The 17,992-nt window shown below is 55.3% G+C and overlaps 2 protein-coding genes across 3 annotated transcripts in view; one reads left to right on the forward strand and one right to left on the reverse strand.

Moving 5' to 3' along the window:
* COL5A3 (collagen type V alpha 3 chain) overlaps window positions 1–10,751 on the reverse strand; it is a gene marked incomplete at both ends in the record, with an annotated part of 37,437 nt that extends 26,686 nt beyond the window's left edge. Inside the window, 12 exons of one of the 2 annotated variants that reach the window (XM_079701741.1) lie at window positions 68–142; window positions 651–713; window positions 1,032–1,073; window positions 1,146–1,193; window positions 2,634–2,780; window positions 2,882–2,998; window positions 4,825–4,977; window positions 5,305–5,409; window positions 6,092–6,248; window positions 6,324–6,513; window positions 6,605–6,763; window positions 10,664–10,751. In XM_079701741.1, coding sequence (XP_079557867.1) covers window positions 68–142; window positions 651–713; window positions 1,032–1,073; window positions 1,146–1,193; window positions 2,634–2,780; window positions 2,882–2,998; window positions 4,825–4,977; window positions 5,305–5,409; window positions 6,092–6,248; window positions 6,324–6,513; window positions 6,605–6,763; window positions 10,664–10,751 — 1,344 coding nt within the window. Of the gene's footprint in view, window positions 1–67; window positions 143–650; window positions 714–1,031; window positions 1,074–1,145; window positions 1,194–2,633; window positions 2,781–2,881; window positions 2,999–4,824; window positions 4,978–5,304; window positions 5,410–6,091; window positions 6,249–6,323; window positions 6,514–6,604; window positions 6,767–10,663 lie in introns of both variants that reach the window. The other variant, XM_079701740.1, reaches the window with a different exon arrangement.
* A 1,986-nt stretch (window positions 10,752–12,737) lies between these two features.
* On the forward strand, window positions 12,738–17,992 carry RDH8 (retinol dehydrogenase 8; the record flags this gene model as incomplete). Its single annotated transcript, XM_079702444.1, has 6 exons — window positions 12,738–12,840; window positions 15,195–15,356; window positions 15,996–16,175; window positions 17,178–17,271; window positions 17,484–17,667; window positions 17,777–17,992. The coding sequence occupies 6 exons, from the start codon at window positions 12,738–12,740 to the stop codon at window positions 17,990–17,992; spliced, it is 939 nt and encodes a 312-aa protein (XP_079558570.1).

The following is a 17,992-nucleotide window of genomic DNA, read 5'->3' on the forward strand; positions in this document are numbered from 1 at the left end:
AGGAGAGGCCCCCCTCCTTGGTCAGGATTCTACTCCCCAAGGCTGGGCCACCCTATCTGCCTCTTACCGGTATCATGATCACAGTGCCTGGTAGACCCCGGATCCCATCAGTGCCAGGGATTCCTGGGAGGCCAGCGGGGCCCTGAGAGAGGGACAGAGACAGAGAGAGATGGAGGAAAGAATGGAGGGAGGAGGGGACAGAGAGAAATGGGGGGAGGGGAGAGAGAGAGAGAGGTGAAGGTAGAGAGATGGAGAGAGGAAAGGAGGGAGAGACAGAGAAAGACAGAGGCAGGGAGAGAGAGAGAGAAGAGAGAGAAGGCGAGAGAACGAGAAATGGAGGGAAGGAGAAAGAGTCATAAAAAGTGGAAGAGACAAAAACAGAAAGAGACAGACAGACAAAAGAGAGACGAGGAAACAGGCACAGAGACATAGGGAGAAAGACAGAGATGAAAGACACTCAGGGATAGAGACAGAAGGAGAAAGGCAGGGGATAGCCCCCCCTCCCAGAGACAGAAGAGGAGCCAGAATGATAATTCCCAGATGGCGAGGAAGATGAAGAGGCGGGGTCAGAGCCAGCTCCAGTCGCAGCCATGCTGCCAACTTGAAACCTCACTCCCCCAGGAGTTTACACCCCAGAGGAAGTCTCTTACCGGTAGACCAGGGTCCCCAGGGAATCCTGGGGGGCCAGGAGGACCTGAGGGGCCAACCACCCCCTGTTGGGGACAGAGGAACAGAGGTCATGACAAATGCAAAGTCTGAGCCAGGCTGACTTCCAAACCACCACTGACACTGACCCCATGCTGACCTTCCTACCCCATCACCGAGCCACCCCTGGCCCCTCAATACTATACTGACACATATAAACCCCAACTTTACATCTCAACCCCTATTTTTACTCATCTTTTGAGCCTCAAATATCCAATCGTCTTCAAATGATCTGGCAACATTACACCCCAGCTCCCCACCCCAGAGGATAAAATACCCCAACTGGAAGTAAAAGACAAGAAGAGGGGAATGCAGCCATGACTCACTTGGGGTCCTGGGTCTCCTGGAAGTCCCTCAAACTGCTGTCCCTGGGGGAGAAATAAGTGTGACCCCCATTCTAGCACAGACCCCGCCACGTCCTCCAGCCCCAGGCCCCTCACCTGTGCAATCACGGCCGGTTCTCCTTTTTCTCCCTTCTCCCCAGCGCCCTGGGGCAGGGGATGAAAAGAGAAGAGGTGTGAGCCCTGGAACTGAGACATAGAACTCTCAGCTAACTTACCTCCCACTCACCACACACACACACGCACAGGCACACATGCGTGCAGAGAGTCCACCCTCTGAGCTGTCTCTGCTGTCCTTCCTTCAACCAGTATGTTTTGAGCAGCTCATCCTCCAGTTTCAAGCTGGCCATGCTGCAGCAAGGTGAAGAACATGAACCCTGGGGCATAGTGTGGAGTCCTAATCCTGGAGCTGCCTCTCAATAGCTGAGCAACGTTGGGCAACTTATCCAACTCCTATGGCCTCACCTGAAAAGTGTGTGGGTGAATGCCGACTGTATATATCCCACGGGAAGATAAAGAAGCTAAAACAATGCTTAGCACATAACAGGCACTCAGAGTAAGATGGTTAGGATTATTCACCTTCTCCCCTGTCCAACACCAAAGTTAGAACCTAGACACCTTCTCCGTCTGCCTTATTTTCCTAGGCAATCTCATCCCTTGACTGAAGATAGCATCTCTCCGCTGATGAGTTCCAAGTCTTTATCTCCAGGCTAGACCATCTTCCTTGAACTCCAGAATTTTCTAACCAATCACTCGCATTGACAATCAAACAAGGGTTGCCAGTTTAGCACATCCAAAATGAGATCCTTGTCACTTTCCACCTGCTCCTCCATCAGGCTTCCCCATCCTACTCAGTGGTGCCACCGTGCATCTACCCAGTCATTTCTGCATCGTTCTCCACGTACAGCAGCAAGAGCAAAATGGGGCATGTCCCCCATCTGCCCAACTTTTCTCTATCCCTACCGCCACCACTACAGCCACCACCCTCATCCAGGTCACCACTCTGTTTTAGACTGCTGGTTTCCCTGCTGCCCCTCTGGCTCCCCCTACAGTCCATATGCTGTTCAGCAGCCAGAGAGAGCTTTGAAAACTCCCAAGTCAGATCGTATTCCATCTCAAGTGGCTTCTCATCAGGCTTAGGCTAAAAACCAAATGAATCACCCTACCCACAGAGCCATTCATTAGCACAATGCCTGTCACATTAGCATAGTATCTGTAGATAAATATTTGTCAACTGCACTGGGGTGGTGGGAAGGCATTCTAGGCAAGATAAAAAGAAAGCAAAAAAGAGAATGCAGGGCTTCCCTGGTGGCGCAGTGGTTGTGAGTCTGCCTGCCGATGCAGGGGACATGGGTTCGTGCCCTGGTCTGGGAGGATCCCACATGCCGCGGAGCGGCTGGGCCCGTGAGCCATGGCTGCTGAGCGGGCTCGTCCGGAGCCTGTGCTCCGCAGTGGGAGAGGCCACAACAGTGAGAGGCCCGCATACCACAAAAAAAAAAAAAAAAAAAAAAAAAAAGAGAATGCAGCTATGTGTGGCTCCAGGTAAGAGTCCCTCCCCCTGCACCTAACCCAGCCACCCAGACGCACAGCGAAGATCTGGAGCTCAGTCCTCCATGACTGTTCTGCTGCCCGGAAGTGGGGGCCCATGGTGGGACCACCTTCTTCTTCTTCTTCTCTGGCTAACTCAGTCTCCACGGTCCCCAGTTCAGTTCCATTGTCAGGGTCCAAGCTCTCCTGAGGACATTGGGACAGACCAAAGTTTACCCCTGACCTCTTCATTGTCTGCCACCACCACTGTCCCAGGACTTTCCCTTCCAGCCTCGTCCACTTCCCACAACCTCTAGGACGGTGATGTTGCTGCCAATGGCCACAGTTGTGGTGATGACCAAAGGCGTGGGAGTCGGAGGCAGAGTTGGAGCTGGTGTCTCTGTCTTGGGGATGTCAGTGGAGGTCTGGAGGAAGGACAGAGAGGGTACCAGGTCTGGGGTCAGGACAACCAAGACAAAAGGGAGACGAAGGAGGAGACAGACTCTCTCTCCCAGAGCACCCAGTCTAGGGAGGGGGTCAGAGGAGGATTCCCAAAAAAACATCAGAGGGGTATGGGGCAGGGGGCTGGCCAGTGCAGGCGAAGGTGTGCTGGCTGGACAAGGACAGCCAGCAGGGAGAGCCCTTGTGTGTGGAGGAGGGGCAGCGCTGGCAGGGCTGGAAGGCCTGGAAGGCAGAGCGGGGCTGGCTCCAAAGCCCAGGGGTCAGGGTCAATGTCCACCACTCAGGGCCAGACTCCTGGAAGCCTATCCCATATGTCCTCTCCCAAGGCAGATCTCAGCAGTCGGTCAGCCGGCCAGGCCTCAGTCAGAGAAGGAGTGGGAGGTCCTCCTGGCCTGGACAGCTGCAGAGGAACTGGGTCAAGGGCGCACAGCCCTTGGGGGCCCAGGTGAAGGCTAAAGAAGGGGCTGAGAAAGGGTAGGCTACTCCTGGGGTCTCTGTTCTAGGCTGAAGTGATAACCCTCTTTCTCCCCACTGATGTGGCGAGCAGATGTAGTGCAACCAGTGACCCTCCAACCAAGGACCCCGACCAGTGGCCCACACCAGGGACACCTACCCAGTGACCCCCAACTAATGGCCCCCAATTATTCCTACAGCCAGTGACCCATTAATGACCCCCAATTAATGACCCATGACAAGTGATCCCCACTAAGGGACCTAAGCAATGACCCATACACACCTACGAATAATCCGAATCATTGGCCTTCCACCAGTTATTTCTATAACCAGTGAACCATCAGTGGCCCCCCAATTAATGACCCCCATCAATGACTCCAACCAGTTACTCTCCCAACCAGAGACCTCTCCAACAAATGACCCCCCCACAATAAGTACTAACTAGTGACCCCCAATAAGGCCTACCAGTGACCCCTAACCGATCATTCCTCCTAACCAGAGATCCTCCGACAACGAATATCCATGAGTGAGCTCAACTAGTGCTCCCTGATCAACGACCCCCAAACAGTAATTCCACTAACCAGTGACCCATCAATGACTTCCCAACGAATTACCCATCGGGGACTCCCAAACTATCTCATCCATGATCCCCTGAAAGGCACTCCCCCAGCTAGTGACCCCAACTGGTGACTCTACTAGTGCCTTCTAATCAGTGGTCCCCCACTGGTGACTTGCCCAACTAGCGATCCTCAGCAATGACCCCGCCCACACCATTAACCCTAAACTACAGACACCAATAACACCAACAGCGGCCTCCATCGATGACCTCTAACAGTGACCTCCAACTAGGAAACCCCCAAACATCAACCTCAGTCAGTATCTCTCTACTATGATCCCCCCAACCAGCAATCTCTATCAGGGAGGCCTAATAGTGTCCCCCCAGTTAGTGACCCCCAATGAGTAACCCTCACCCATGACCCCAACCAGTCAACCCCAAACAATGACATGCTAACTCACGAGCCCATCATTCACCCCAGCCAGTGGCTCCCCTTAAGCAGTAGCCCTCATCAAGAGCCCCCTAATCATAAGGTACTCAACTGGGTGTGCCCCCTCTCTCTAGTCCCCCTGCAGACCTGGAAGTTGGGAGGGAGATATGATAGAGCACCTAAGACAGGACCAGACCCCTCGACAGTGATTGGTCAGCTGAGAGAAGTCAAAGGTCAGTTATTGGAGACAAGAGGAAGAGACCTTGGATGAGGCACAAGGGATCAGTGGGAATCAGAGGCCAGAAGCAGGGCGGTCAAAGAACAGAAGGGAGAAATCGCAGACCCCTTACCTGGTTCTCCAGGGAGACAGGAGGTGGACTCAGGGCCAACATTTCCTTGTTCTTCTTCTTCCTGCCCTTCCCCTTACGACCTCGCCCTTTTTTCTTCCCTTTTCCCTTCCCCTTCCGCCGAGGGGGAGGGGTTTCTGGCTCCCCCTGGTGTACCTGGGAAGAGGACTCCAGTCGGGTCCAGATTCCCTGAGTGGAGGCCCCATCACTCAGATCACCTGGGGTCATGCTGGCACATGGTCCATTGGTCCTATGTTTTAAAGCCAGGGCTCACTCAGCCCTGGGACCTGGGGTCAAGGTAAATCATATGATGAGGGGCCAAGGGTCAGTTATGTGACCTGAAGTCAAGGTCATTCATGCCTAAGAACAGTTTAAGGGCAGGGGTCACTCAGCCCCCTGGATAGGGCTCAGAATTCATTCATTCCTGAGACCTGGAGCCAGGGATGACTCAGCCAGCGACCTCAGGACAAGCCCCTTACTCACCCCTGTGGCTGTAGGATCCAGGTCGTCACAGCCAGGAAGGTACTGCTCACAGGCTCGGAAGGCAGCCTGAGGATCTGAGCTTATCAGCAGCTCCTGAATATCTCCCTGGGGAGAGAGTGGGGGTCCGGGAAGGGGTCTGCAGGCTGACTCTGACCCCCATTCCAAGCATCAAGGTCTGGTGTTTTTCCACCCAAAGCAGGCTAAGTATAGGGAGGGGGTAGCCCCACCATAGCCCCAGAAATCCCTCTGCCCCAAAAAACTGAGAGAAGGAAGATTCTATCAGGGTGACACCAAACCACAACCACAAGCCACACCCCACAACATCTGTCCCATCAGAGGCACATTTGTTCCTTCGCTCGCGGCACATGGTGACACCTACTGTGTGCCAGGTGCCCTTCAAGGTACTAGGGATAAGGAGGGAAACAAGATGATGAGTTCCCTGGACTGTCATGACCACATCGAAAACACATCTGTCACAGAGCCACACGACTCTCTGCCTTGCTGGAATCACACACCGACACAACCAACAGCGCCGTCACACATCACACCCTTATCCTCCCACCATCAGCCAAGTATGCACCATCACAAATGATCAATTCATGGCTTCACAGTCTCACAGGCACATGCCACAAAGATAAACCATGATGCCTGGCACTCCCTTCCTCAGCTTCCTGGTGCTAAGTTGAAGCTGGATAGTTCCCTTCTCCGTTCTCTTCTCCAGATTCAGGCTGTGGACAAATCTCCCTCCTGCCTTCTGCCTCAGTTTCCCCCATCACTGAAGTGCTACCTCAAAAGTCTCCTCCCCGAGGTCCTGGGTCCCCAGCACAGTAAGTCCAGCTGTGCTGATGAATCGAGGTCCCTGGCTCAATACGGGGGGCTGAGGATCACAGTCAGCCACCAGGGTCACCATCCCACCATCCACGCTGACCGCCACACGGTGCCACCTGCAAGGGGACAGTCTCAGTGGGGGCGTGCTCTCATCTCACCTCTCCTGGGACTCCCACCCTCCCCATATTCACCTGCCATCCGTGAGGTTGACCTGCTGGGGGAGGGGGCTGAAGGAGTCACCTAGGAGGTCCAGAGCCGGCCCCAACGCCAGGCCCAGCTGCCGGACACCACCCTCATTGTAGACGGATAGCAGGACAGACTGGTTGGCTGGCCGGCCCCGCAGAGTGATCAGCACGGAGAAGTTCTCGGGAAAGTGCCCAGCTGGAAGGGCAGAGAGAAAGGGGCAGCTCAGATGGCCCGACTGGGACCCGTGCTCCCAGGATGAACCACAGCCCCTCTCACCCTGACTCACCTTGAAAGAGCTCCCACGTGGGGACACCGAGAGTGCTGGCCTTGCCCACCCCGAACGCCCGGTCGCCCTGCGGCACCCTCTGGGGGCAGAGGCCGGGACCCTCAGGGAGCCCAGCCCGGCCCCCCCGCACGCCCAGGGCCTTCAGCACATCCACAGGGTCTGCTACGGAAAGAAGCCAGGGTGCGGGGCAGTTACAACAAGCCCAGCACTCTGCTTGAGTGGCTCGGGTTTGGGGGAGTCAGCCGCCCCCAGCTATGTTTGTGGGTCAGAGGGAAGGAGCAGGCCTGGGAAGCATACCCCCCTCACCACTCCACAGCTGTTCCAGCCTCATCGGCCTGTTGACTCCTGTTTGTTTCCCTTGGTTTTCAGTGAGAAAAAAAAAAAGCTGACCTAGTTCTGGGATGAATCAAAGCTTCCTGGCCTGAGCCCCAGAGCCAAACTGTCCCCCTCTCCACACTCCCCCGCACCAGCTCCCTGGGGCTGCTTCCCAGGCCTGAAGCCCCCTTGCCAGGGGAAACCCGCTTAGAGAGGAGGGGCTCCTTGTGTGTGTTCTCCCCACCTCTTCCCTGGGCTCCCCTCCCTCTGACCTCCTCCTTGACCTTCATCACTCGTGACCTCCTCCCTCTGACCTCCTCCTTGACCTTCATCACTCATGACCTCCTCCCTCTGACCTCCTCCTCGACCACCATCACCCATGACCTCCTCCCTCTGACCTCCTCCTTGACCTTCATCACTCGTGACCTCCTCCTTGACCTTCATCACTTGTGACCTCCTCCCTCTGACCATCCTTTCTCTGATCCCCGCTGATTTCTCCTGGCCACCCCCTCTGACCTTCCTCTGCCTGACCCTGACCACCTCCCTCTGACTACCACCTGACCTCTTCCCTCTTCCTATCCCAGTTTCTTCCATCTGACCTGTGGACCTCCCCATTGTATCACCGTCTCTGACCTTATCCTCTGATCACCTCTCTCTGATAACCTCCTGACCTCCTCCCTCTGACCCTCTCCCTCTCATCCCAGCAAAGGAAGGGACTGGTCCAGTGAGATCCTAACCCAGGCCGTCCTACCAGCCCCACCCGGTGCAGCCTGGCCAGTGCTAAGTGGAACCACATGGCTTGGGCAAGGATGGGCGGGGTCTTCCCCTGAGCCCCAAACTCCTGCCTGATCTCCCCTCCCCCCCAGCAGGCTGTCCCACTGACCCCCTGACCCAGCCTCTTGGCAGGAGCCAGATTCTGCCATGACCTCACCCTAGGGGCAGCTCTACTGACCTCACCATTGGGATCCAGGGTGGGGGTCCAGACTTGGGGGAGACAGGGGTTTGGATGAGGGCCCCCCCATCCCAGCTTCTCCTGGGTCGGACCCCTCAGTCTCCAGACTCTCCAGAGCCCTGTTCCAACCTCAGCTCTCTCTTGCCCCCAACCTCATTCTGCTCTTTTTTTCTTCTCTCCCCCTCCCTGCCTTCTCTCTGTCCCACTTTCTGTGTCCAACTCTGAATCAGTCTTTCTCTCTCCCTCCCTCTCTTATTTCCCAGTTCTCTCTCACCCTCTAGCTCTCTGTCTCTGCTATTGGTATTTCCCTCGGTCTCACATCTGTTTCTCTCTGCATACCTCTATCTTTGTGCCTCTATATATCTCTGTGTGTGGATTACTCCCTCCATCTCTCTCTCACTCTCCCTCGGCACCCACCCCCCTAACCCTCCACCGGCCCCATCTCTAATCTCTAATTGCCTGTTCTGTGGCTGGGTTGTTATTAAGAGGTATTTGGGTTACAGTCCCCTGGGGCTAAAATCTGGGCTCCCAGGCTCTGCTGACCACAAGGGTCACTCCCCCATGGAATGATCATCCCAGCTGCCCCCTCTCTGGGCGGGGGCCCAGGGGAGGGCTGAGGTCCATGATTCCACCCAGTGTGGCTCTCCCAGTCTCTCCTTTCACCCAGACTCCACTTTCTATGCACTGGGAAGGGGTCTCTCCTTGACCAACTGCTCATTAACATTTTAAAAGTCTTTCCCAGCATCTAACCCAAATGTCTCCTGCTTCAATCTGTGTTCCTTCTGTAATGTCCTTTCAGAAACCAACTGCCCTTTCTTTCCATGGCTGGCTTTGTGACAAGGAGACACACAAGAGGCATTGAGTCCTGCCTGCAGGGCCAGGGGGCGGCAGTCTGTCAAGCAACTGGCTTGCCCTTCCCCCACAGATTCTCCCCTGTGCTGGTCAGGACCCCATGGAGAGGCTAAGTGGGGTCTAGGATGTGGAAGAAGGCAGGCAGGGATCGGGCTGGGACATGACTGGGACCCTCTCAGATGAGTAGGAGAGCCTAGGTGTGAGTGTCTGTGCAAATAGGTACATGCGTGATTGTTTCCATGCATGAGACTGTGCAAGCACGTGTGTGACTCTGTAGGGACCAGGGACTAGCTGAGCGTGTGCTTTGTGGCGCGTCGATGTCTGTGAGGGTTTGGCCTGTGATGGAGGAATTAGGTGCAGTTCTTGGACTTGTCCTGGGGTCCCGGCAGTGAGCTCGAGGTCCTGCAGGTGATGCATGGGAGTCTGTGATAGTAATAGCTCAGACTCCAGATGGAGGAGTGTGGTTATATGTGAGAGTGTGGCCAAGTCAGCGAGTGGGTGACTGGTTGAGAACGTCGACTGCGTTGTATGGATGCCAGTGGAAGCATGTGGGAGAGTTTGAAAGTGTAGGTGGATGACAAAAGCTGTGACCGTGTGGCGGGTGGCTGATGGGGTTGCCTTGGCGTGGGCCCTAGGTGTTTAACGTTCTTCGTGTCCTAGGGGCCTTATATTCTGAGTGCACGCCTGAGACCGCACGACTGTGGGGATGTGTGACCGTGGGAGTGGGGCATAGGCCACTTTGGGATTATCCGCGTAAACACACACCTCCCTGGACTGCAGAGAAAAGGAGAAAGTGAGAAAGTGGGGGTGGGTGTGTTGGGGTCCTGAGTTCACCTTAGGGAGGGATTACGGGGAGGGCCTGACCTCGGGTATCTCAGACCAGGGAAGCCCCCCTCAATCACCACTTGAGGGACCACGACCTTCCCGAACCCCGGGGCGCCCCCGACCCAGAACCCTGCGGGGCGGGGCGCGGCGTCCAGCCAGGTTCGCGCAGCTGGGCGTGCGTCAGCGCTGACTCACCCGTCCGGCGGCCCCCGGGACCCCTGGGGGGCCCCTGAGAAATTCCTCAGAAAAAACACCCGAGGCTCGCTCAGCTTGGGGAAGCAACCTCCACTCCCCCCGACCCCGCCCGTGCTCTGCCCCGCCCCGCCCCGCGCCCCGCCCCGCCTCGCCCCTCACCGAGGCCCTCCCGAGGCCCTGTCCATGGTGCTGATCCCGGCTCAGGGGAGGGCGGGGAGGGGGGAGGGGGCAGAAATGGGGGGAAAGGAGGTGGGCGCGCGCTAATTAGGGGCAGAGGAGAAAGAAGGGGAATAAGGTGACGCTATCTGGGGAGACGCAAAGGGAGCTCTGAATCCCAGATCAACCCTCTTCCCTACTAGTCCCCGCTCACCATCCACCATCCCCCTGAGAATCACCCTCATGGGCAAGTATTTAGCCTCCCAAACCACAACCACAGTCCTCAGAGGGTCACCCAGAGACACACAATCACACGCATAACACAAACACGGTTATTCTCAAAATCAGCCCCCCATACAGACACACACTCCCCTACCCACAACTCAATCACATACTCGCCCAGGGGCCATATCCCATCACCCAGGTCCGTACAATCATCGTCATCTCCCACACCCTGCACACACAGAGTTTCACTCCAAATGGCCGCATGCACATTGTTACACACATGTATATCCATAAATTGCATTCATTGCCACACCCCCCCCCCCCCCAGGAAACAGGGTCACACGTTTCCCCGACCCCCCCCACCAAGCTGTCACACTCACAAACCGCCCAGAGTCAGACACTCGTCCCCCAACACCACACCGTAGCCACGCGCAACGTGCACGGCCCCCATGCACGCCCCCGACTCCCGACTCCACGCCGTCTTTGGGGGCCTCGATGGATCCTGCACTCCGGGTCCTATTTTCTCCCTCCCGGCTCACCGGCCTGCGTCCGGGGGAGAAGCTGCAGAGACACCAGGAGCAGGCAGAGGCCGGCCCGCGGCTGGCCCAGGCCCCGGCGACTCCCCATTCCCGCGGCACCCACACTCAAGGCGGGGGACCAGCCGGGGCGGCTGCGGGGCGCGGCGACTCCACGGGCTCGGGACACTCTCGCGGCGGCCGGCTCCACTCGGGATCCACAGGAGACTGCCCGAGACCCCGCCCTGGCCTCGCCCTGCGCTCCAGCTCGGGGCCAGGCGGAGCTCGCGGAAGGGGGGGTAGCTGACAGCTGGTGGGTGGAATTGGGAAAGTTTGTGCTGAGCTCTGATTGCCCGGCTAGGGGTGGAGCCGCGGGCCGGGAGCTGGGCCCTTCTTGCCTCGCCCCACAGGGTCGGAGGAGGGTCACTCCCACCCACCCTTAGAATCCGGGGTCCCAGCCTTAGCCCAAACCCTTTTCTCCTAACAGGCCTCGTCAAAGGAGATCTTAGTCCCATTCAAACCTCCAGCCTCCATCCAGGCCCTGGAATTAGGGGGTACGGCTTTATACCAGATCCTTTCTGTCTCAGCCAGGGCCCCAAATTCTGATGCCAAATTCTCACCCACCTGCCTGGTCCCACAATAAGAGGTACCGACCTCACTCCATACTTTCCCTGCAGGTCCCTAAATAAGGGATCTTCACCCCACCTCAAACTTCACCCCAGATTCCAAAATGGGGTCCCTAGCCCCACACCCAAACCCTCACCACAGATTCCAAAACACAGTTCTCACAGTTCTTTCTCTTCCCCAAACTCAGTCTTCAAATAAAGGCTCCCACCTCCATCCCTAGCCCTCTTCTGCCTGACTCAGTCCCCAGATGGATGCCCCAGCTCCATTCTCACACATGGCCCATTAAATCAGGGTGTATGGCCCTACCCTAAGCAGGGCACTGCCACCGGGAGGGGTGGACCCCTGCCATTCCTGGGGTGAGGCGGAACCCCCCCTCACCCCACTGGAACGCCCCCACCCCCATGTGAGGGGGCCCCAGCGGGTCAGGTCAGGTGGAGCTGTCTGTGCAATTGAACAAGCACAGACATGCTGGATCTGAAGGAGCTTCCTCAGGGAGGAACCCAAGGGGCATATCCCGGGCCCTGAACTGCCCACTCTCCCCGCCCCCAGGCCAAGAGGGAGAAGCCGGCAGTGTCTCCCTCCCAGCCTCTGGTTCCTCAGACAAAGAGACTCTGTGTCCTTAGGGAGGAGGGGGTGGGGCCCCATCTGGCCTGAGGGGGAGGGGGGCCCTGAGGAGGGGGAGGAGAGGGAATCTCCCCAAGCTGCTCCTCCTCTCTCTCCGGGGACATCAGAGACTAAGACTTTCCTAGCTAAAACGCTCATAAAGTTCCTGCTCTGCCTTGCTCTGTTGGGAAGTTCTTCCTATAGTCTAATCGCACCTTCTGACATTTCTGCCCATTCTCTTTGAACGGACCCTTCTGGGACCACACTCTTCTTGGTCCCCTCTCTCCAATCACAGATTCTTTGCCCAGAGTAGAGACAGCAAGAGAACACCTCCACTTATTCCCCACACCGCCTGAAACTCCTCCCAGCCCTGGATAATTTATCATCATAACAAAAGCCCCCAGTTTTGAGTGTAGCAGCGAGAGGACATTTTTGACATATAAAAGGAAGGGACTATATATAATATATATATATATATTTTTTTTTGGCGTTACGCGGGCCCCTCACTGCTGTGGCCTCTCCCGTTGCGGAGCACAGGCTCCAGACGCGCAGGCTCAGCGGCCATGGCTCACGGGCCCAGCCGCTCCGCGGCATGTGGGATCTTCCCGGACCAGGGCACGAACCTGTGTCCCCTGCATCGGCAGGCGGACTCTCAACCACTGCGCCACCAGGGAAGCCCGGAAGGAGCTATATTGAAGTGAAGGGATTCCCCCCAGCTGCCTGCCCAAAGTCCGTTCATAATTGGGGGCTCCCAGGGCCCTTTCATCCTGCAGGTGGGGCGTGCTTAGGAGGGGACAGATGAGCAGAGGACGGGTGGCGGGAGTCAGGTGCTGGCCAGCAGAGGTCACGCGTCCAGGAAGGGATCAACATGGCCGACGCACCCTGGACTGTACTGATCTCAGGATGCTCCTCGGGAATTGGCCTGGAGCTCGCAGTGCAGCTGGCTCGAGACCCCAGGCAGCGCTACCAGGGTAAGGGGACCAGGGTGAGGCTGGGAAGGACAGGGGTGGGCATGGCTCCCCAAGACCCTTAGCTCTCCCAGCACTATTTCCACTAGTCCATGACTTCGACTGCATTTGTGGGCTTGGGGAGGACCCTGGACACACGGAGGCCCCCTTCCCACCTCTGCTTGTGAATCATCCCCTCATCCAAAGAATATTTCTAATGCATCTATTGGGTGCCAGATTCTAGGTGCTAGAAACACAGCTGCGAACAGAATAGACAAAAATCTCTGTTCTAGGTAGTGATGTAGTGGAGGAGGTGAGGGAGAACAAACAATAAACAGATGTTTAAATCGTATGATGTGGCTAGTGCAGATAAGTGGTCAGAAGCAAAATAAAACAAGTGGGGTGGGTGTGGGTGATATTTATTTTTAGAAGGGCTGGCTGGGGAGGGCTTCTCTGAGGTTTCACTTAGTCAGTCCCTAAGAGTCCCCACCCCCACTCATCCCCAGATTAATGCTCCAAGATAAGCCTCTTAAGTGACCCTGACCTTGAGGGTTTAAGGAGGAGGGGGCTCTAGGTCTAGAGACTCGGCCCCCTGCCACTCTGGGATCAATGGCCCATGGGAACCTCTGACCCAGAGCACACTGGAGTCGAAGTAAGCAAAGGGCCATTGCTTAAGAGGAGGATGCAGGGGTGAGGGCATTGCCCCAGTTGGCAGAGTTGCTTCTCCCAGCCCTCTACCCTCGTCTTAGAGACATGCACAGCTTTGGGTGTGACAGTCTGGGTGCCAGTGTGCAGAGAGGTAGTTGTGCAGTGTGTGTCCCTGTGGGCTGGCAGATGAGTGTCTAACACTGCTGAAAGATGATGCTTATTGACTGCTTGCAATGTGCCAGGCTTCCATCTAAGTGTTTTGCATATAGAAAGTCATTTAATCCCCACATCACCCCGAAAAGGCGGACACTCTCATTTGCCCCATCTTAGAAATGAGGAAACTGAGGCACCGACTGCCAAAGGTCCTTGCCCAAGCTGGAACTTGGCAGAGTCTGGATCTGAACTCAGGTAGCCCAGCCCCTGGGCCCATGCTTGTCACTATATGTAGATGCATGTGGTCCCATTCATGTGTGCAGCACCTGTGAATTACATGGGCTCACAGACAACATGCAAATGTGTGTGTGACTGTGGGTGCAGGCGTTGGGGGGGGTGGGTGCAAACATGTGTACAGCTGCATGAGATCAGCATTCAGACGAACCCAGGTTGAAATCTCAGTTCTCACACTTGCTAGGGGTGGAGCAGGCAAGAAACTTCACTATGTTAAGCCTCAGTGTGTTAATGGGGACAATAATATTACCTATGTGTTCTGATTACTATTGCTAAAAGCAAATCACCCCAAAATGTATGGGGTGTATGGCATACACAGCTGTATGCCAAAATGTATGGCATAAAACATCTGCAATCATCTATGTCTCATGGTTTACAAAGGTCATGAATTTGGAAGGGCTCAGCTGGGCACTTCGGGCTCAGAGGAGACTGGAACATGTGGTCTTTCTATCTGGCTAGCTTGGGCTTCTTCCCAGCATGGTGGCCTCAGGACAGCTGGGCTGCTATAGGGTGGCTGAAGCCTACAAGAGTGAGTATTCCAGCAAGCAAAGCAGAAACTGCAACATCTTTTCCATCCTAATCTCAAAAGCCACACAGGGTTACCTCTACCATAGTCTATTGATTCCCAACTAGCCACAAGATTCAAGGGGAGAGGAATCAGATTTCATGGGCTGATGGGTGAGCAGCTAGGTTTTAGAAGAGCATGTGTGATAAAAGATGCTGAGGCCATCTTTGGAAAACAAGTCAACGACCTAATCATAGGATTCTTGTAAGGATTAGAGTTAGTGTTTATAAATGTGTTTAGCATATTATCTGGCATATAGTAGGTGTTCAATAAATTGGAACCTACGCTGATGATGTAAATGGGGCTATTCACACTTGCATGTGCATATTTGCACATATGTTGACTTTAGGTGTGCATGCATTTCTTTTCTCAAGCCATCTTTTCTGTATTTATTTTATTGTCTTACCTACTGGTTTTGAATTCTGTGAAGGCAGGGACTTTATCTTATTTCATGCAATAGCCTCAGCACTTAGAATAGTGCATAGGGTGTAGTAGATGCTCAATAAATGTTTGCTAGATGAGTGGATGGATGGATGGAAGTATATACACATATCTGTACACAAGTATGCATTTGTGGTTGTATGACGAATGTAGGTGTATAAATCTGTGGGTCTCCATTCCTCTGTGACTACTCATGCAAAATATCACAGGAACATGTAAGTCCACACACAGGGTAAAGGAACCTAGTGCCTGCTCCAACTCTGTTCTCTGTCCCCAGTGGTGGCCACTATGAGGGACCTGGGAAAGAAGGGGACACTGGAGGCAGCTGCTGGGGAGGCTCTGGGTCAGACCCTCACCGTGGCCCAGCTGGACGTTTGCAGTGATGAGTCAGTGGCCCAGTGTCTCAGCTGCATCCAGGGAGGGGAAGTGGACGTGTTGGGTGAGTCTGAGCATCCCCTGGGGTCACTCGCCCCCTCCCTGGCCTAAGCATAGATCCTTATCACAGCAAGTTCTTTCCAGTGTCTGGGCACTAACTCTCTTGTTTCCCTAATAACATCTGACCCTGGACAGAAAGGGTAGATCAGTTGGCTAAGAGCCCAGGATACCATTCAGTTTATTAGAGATATAAGAAATATACTGAGACCTGGGGATAGGGTGGATTTTATCAAATAGAAATTCTCACATATGGAGAAAACCATATGTGGTTGGGAAAATTAATTTGATGAGTCATTGTGGGGAAGGAGCATGATGAAGAAGCAACTCATGGTCCCTAAACAGTCTTCTAAGGAGGGTGTGGCTGTTTTGATGCAATTTGGGGTCAGAGCTGAATTGCTCATACATTAAAGTTGAGGCTGTTCCCAGCAGCCCTCTTCCCTACCCAGGGCTCAGAGTCCCCTATAACAAATGCTGAACTATATTTAAAGATTATCAATGCTTCACATTTGTCCGTCCAAGATACCTTGGACTACCCCTGAACTTGGAGTGGGGGAGGGGTGGGATCATTTAGGGAGTGTCCCTGGGGGAGTGACACTAGAAGAGTTGAGGGACTTCAAAGTAAGCCTCAGCCCTACCCCCTTAGTGAATAATGCTGGAGTGGGCCTGGTGGGGCCCTTGGAGGGGCTCAGCCTAGCTGCCATGCAGACCGTCTTTGATACCAACTTTTTCGGGGCCGTCCGTCTGGTCAAAGCTGTACTTCCTGGCATGAAGAGGAGACGACGGGGCCACATCGTGGTGGTCAGCAGTGTCATGGGGCTGCAAGGTGAGCCCTGGGGCTGCACCCCTGGGAATCCTCCCAGCGTCTGACCCTCTCCCAGCTGGAAGGATGGCAATTAGGTTTTAGCTCACATTCCCTAAATGTGCCTGCATTGAGAAGCATTCTGCAGCTCAGAAGGAAAAAGTTCTGGGATAGATTAACTATGTCTATCATGGTACAGGAATAGACAGGGGTGGTACAGATGCTGCCAAAGGCCATCCATATCCATTATCAACCCCACTTCTGGAAACCTCCCAAAATTTCTTCCAACCATCCCACAAAACTCAAAGGAACCATCAGCACTCCTCCTGAGGCGCCTTCTGGCCAAACACCTCCCACCAGGCTCCAGAGATGTCTAGATCTGGGACTCTGAGGTTCTGCAGGGAAAAGAGCAGAGATCGACTAATGATGTCTGCCATGGGCCTACTATGGAGGCCATCTACTTGTCATCCTTTCTCCCGGTCCCTTCCTCCTTGAACCTCTCTAGACTCCCTTCCTTTCCCTGGAAATTTCCTCGGATCTGCCCCCCTCCCCAGCAGTCCCCTAAGGAATCCACCATACTTGTTACCCTGTCATGGAAAAGCTGCATTTACTCAGCTCCATCCCTTCAGCCTCTCTTGCAGCTGAATCTCCTGATCTTGGAAGGGAGGGGGACACATTCACTGCTCAACAGGGACCAGTAAAGACCCTGGTGAATGGCGCTTGCCCTTGGGGACCCTGGGCATCCCATGCCCAAGTGGCCCAAGGGTTTAGAGGATAGAGGGAAATAGGAGAGTTCCCTGGGCTGAGGGTGGATGGAACACTGCCAGGAAGAGGTGGGACCTGGCACCCCAAGACAACCTCATCCTGACCCCATATGCTCCCATCACATACACCCATCGGGTTGGCCCCAGATATGCTCTGATCCCTAAATCCTCTTTGCTCTGTCTCCCAAGACCCCATCCCTCTGGACCTACAGAGCCCATCACCCAGACCCCCAAAGAGCCCACCTTCCTGTAATCCTCTCAGGTGTCGTGTTCAATGAAGTCTATGCGGCCTCCAAGTTCGCCATGGAGGGGTTCTTCGAGGGTCTGGCTGTCCAGCTGCTGCAGTTCAACATCTTGTGAGATGGGCACTTGGACAGTGACTGGGGAATGAAGGCAGTGATGGGACAGACAAGGGAAGGGGAGGAGCGAGGAGGTGGGGGAGCAAGGAGGCATGAAACAATGATGGGAGAAGCAGGGGCGTGAAGAGGAAAGATGGACAGTAATGGGCAAAATGGGGCAGCGAGTGTGCTGGGGCTCAAGACCCTCTCCCCCTTACCCCTGTTCCCAGCATCTCCCTGGTGGAGCCGGGCCCGGTGGCCACCGAATTTGAAGGGAAGCTCCTGGAGCAGGTTTCCACAGCCGAGTTCCCAGGCACTGACGCTGACACCCTGAGCTACTTTCGGGATTTGTACCTCCCGGCCTCCAGGGAGCTCTTTCACTCTGTGGGACAGAGCCCACAGGATGTGGCCAAGGTGAGTGGGGAGCCCAGAGCCCCAGGACATGGCTCAGGTATGTGAGGGGGCCCCTCCCTACGGAACCCCCCTCTCCTTGGGTCCCAAAACTCAGGGCTCTACCCCACAGGTAATTGTCAAGGTCATCGGCTCAGCCAGACCACCCTTGCGCAGACAGACCAACACCCGCTACACTCCGCTGACCGCCCTCAAAGCCGTGGACCCCTCCGGCAGCCTGTATGTGCAAACCTCCCATCGCCTGCTCTTCCGCTGGCCACGCCTCCTCAACCTTGGCCTTCGATGTCTGGCCTGCAGCTGCTTCCGTACCCCAGTGTGGCCCCGGTGA

This window comes from Hyperoodon ampullatus, assembly GCF_949752795.1.
Source record: "Hyperoodon ampullatus genome assembly, chromosome: 4".
In the NCBI taxonomy this organism is placed as follows: domain Eukaryota; kingdom Metazoa; phylum Chordata; class Mammalia; order Artiodactyla; family Ziphiidae; genus Hyperoodon; species Hyperoodon ampullatus.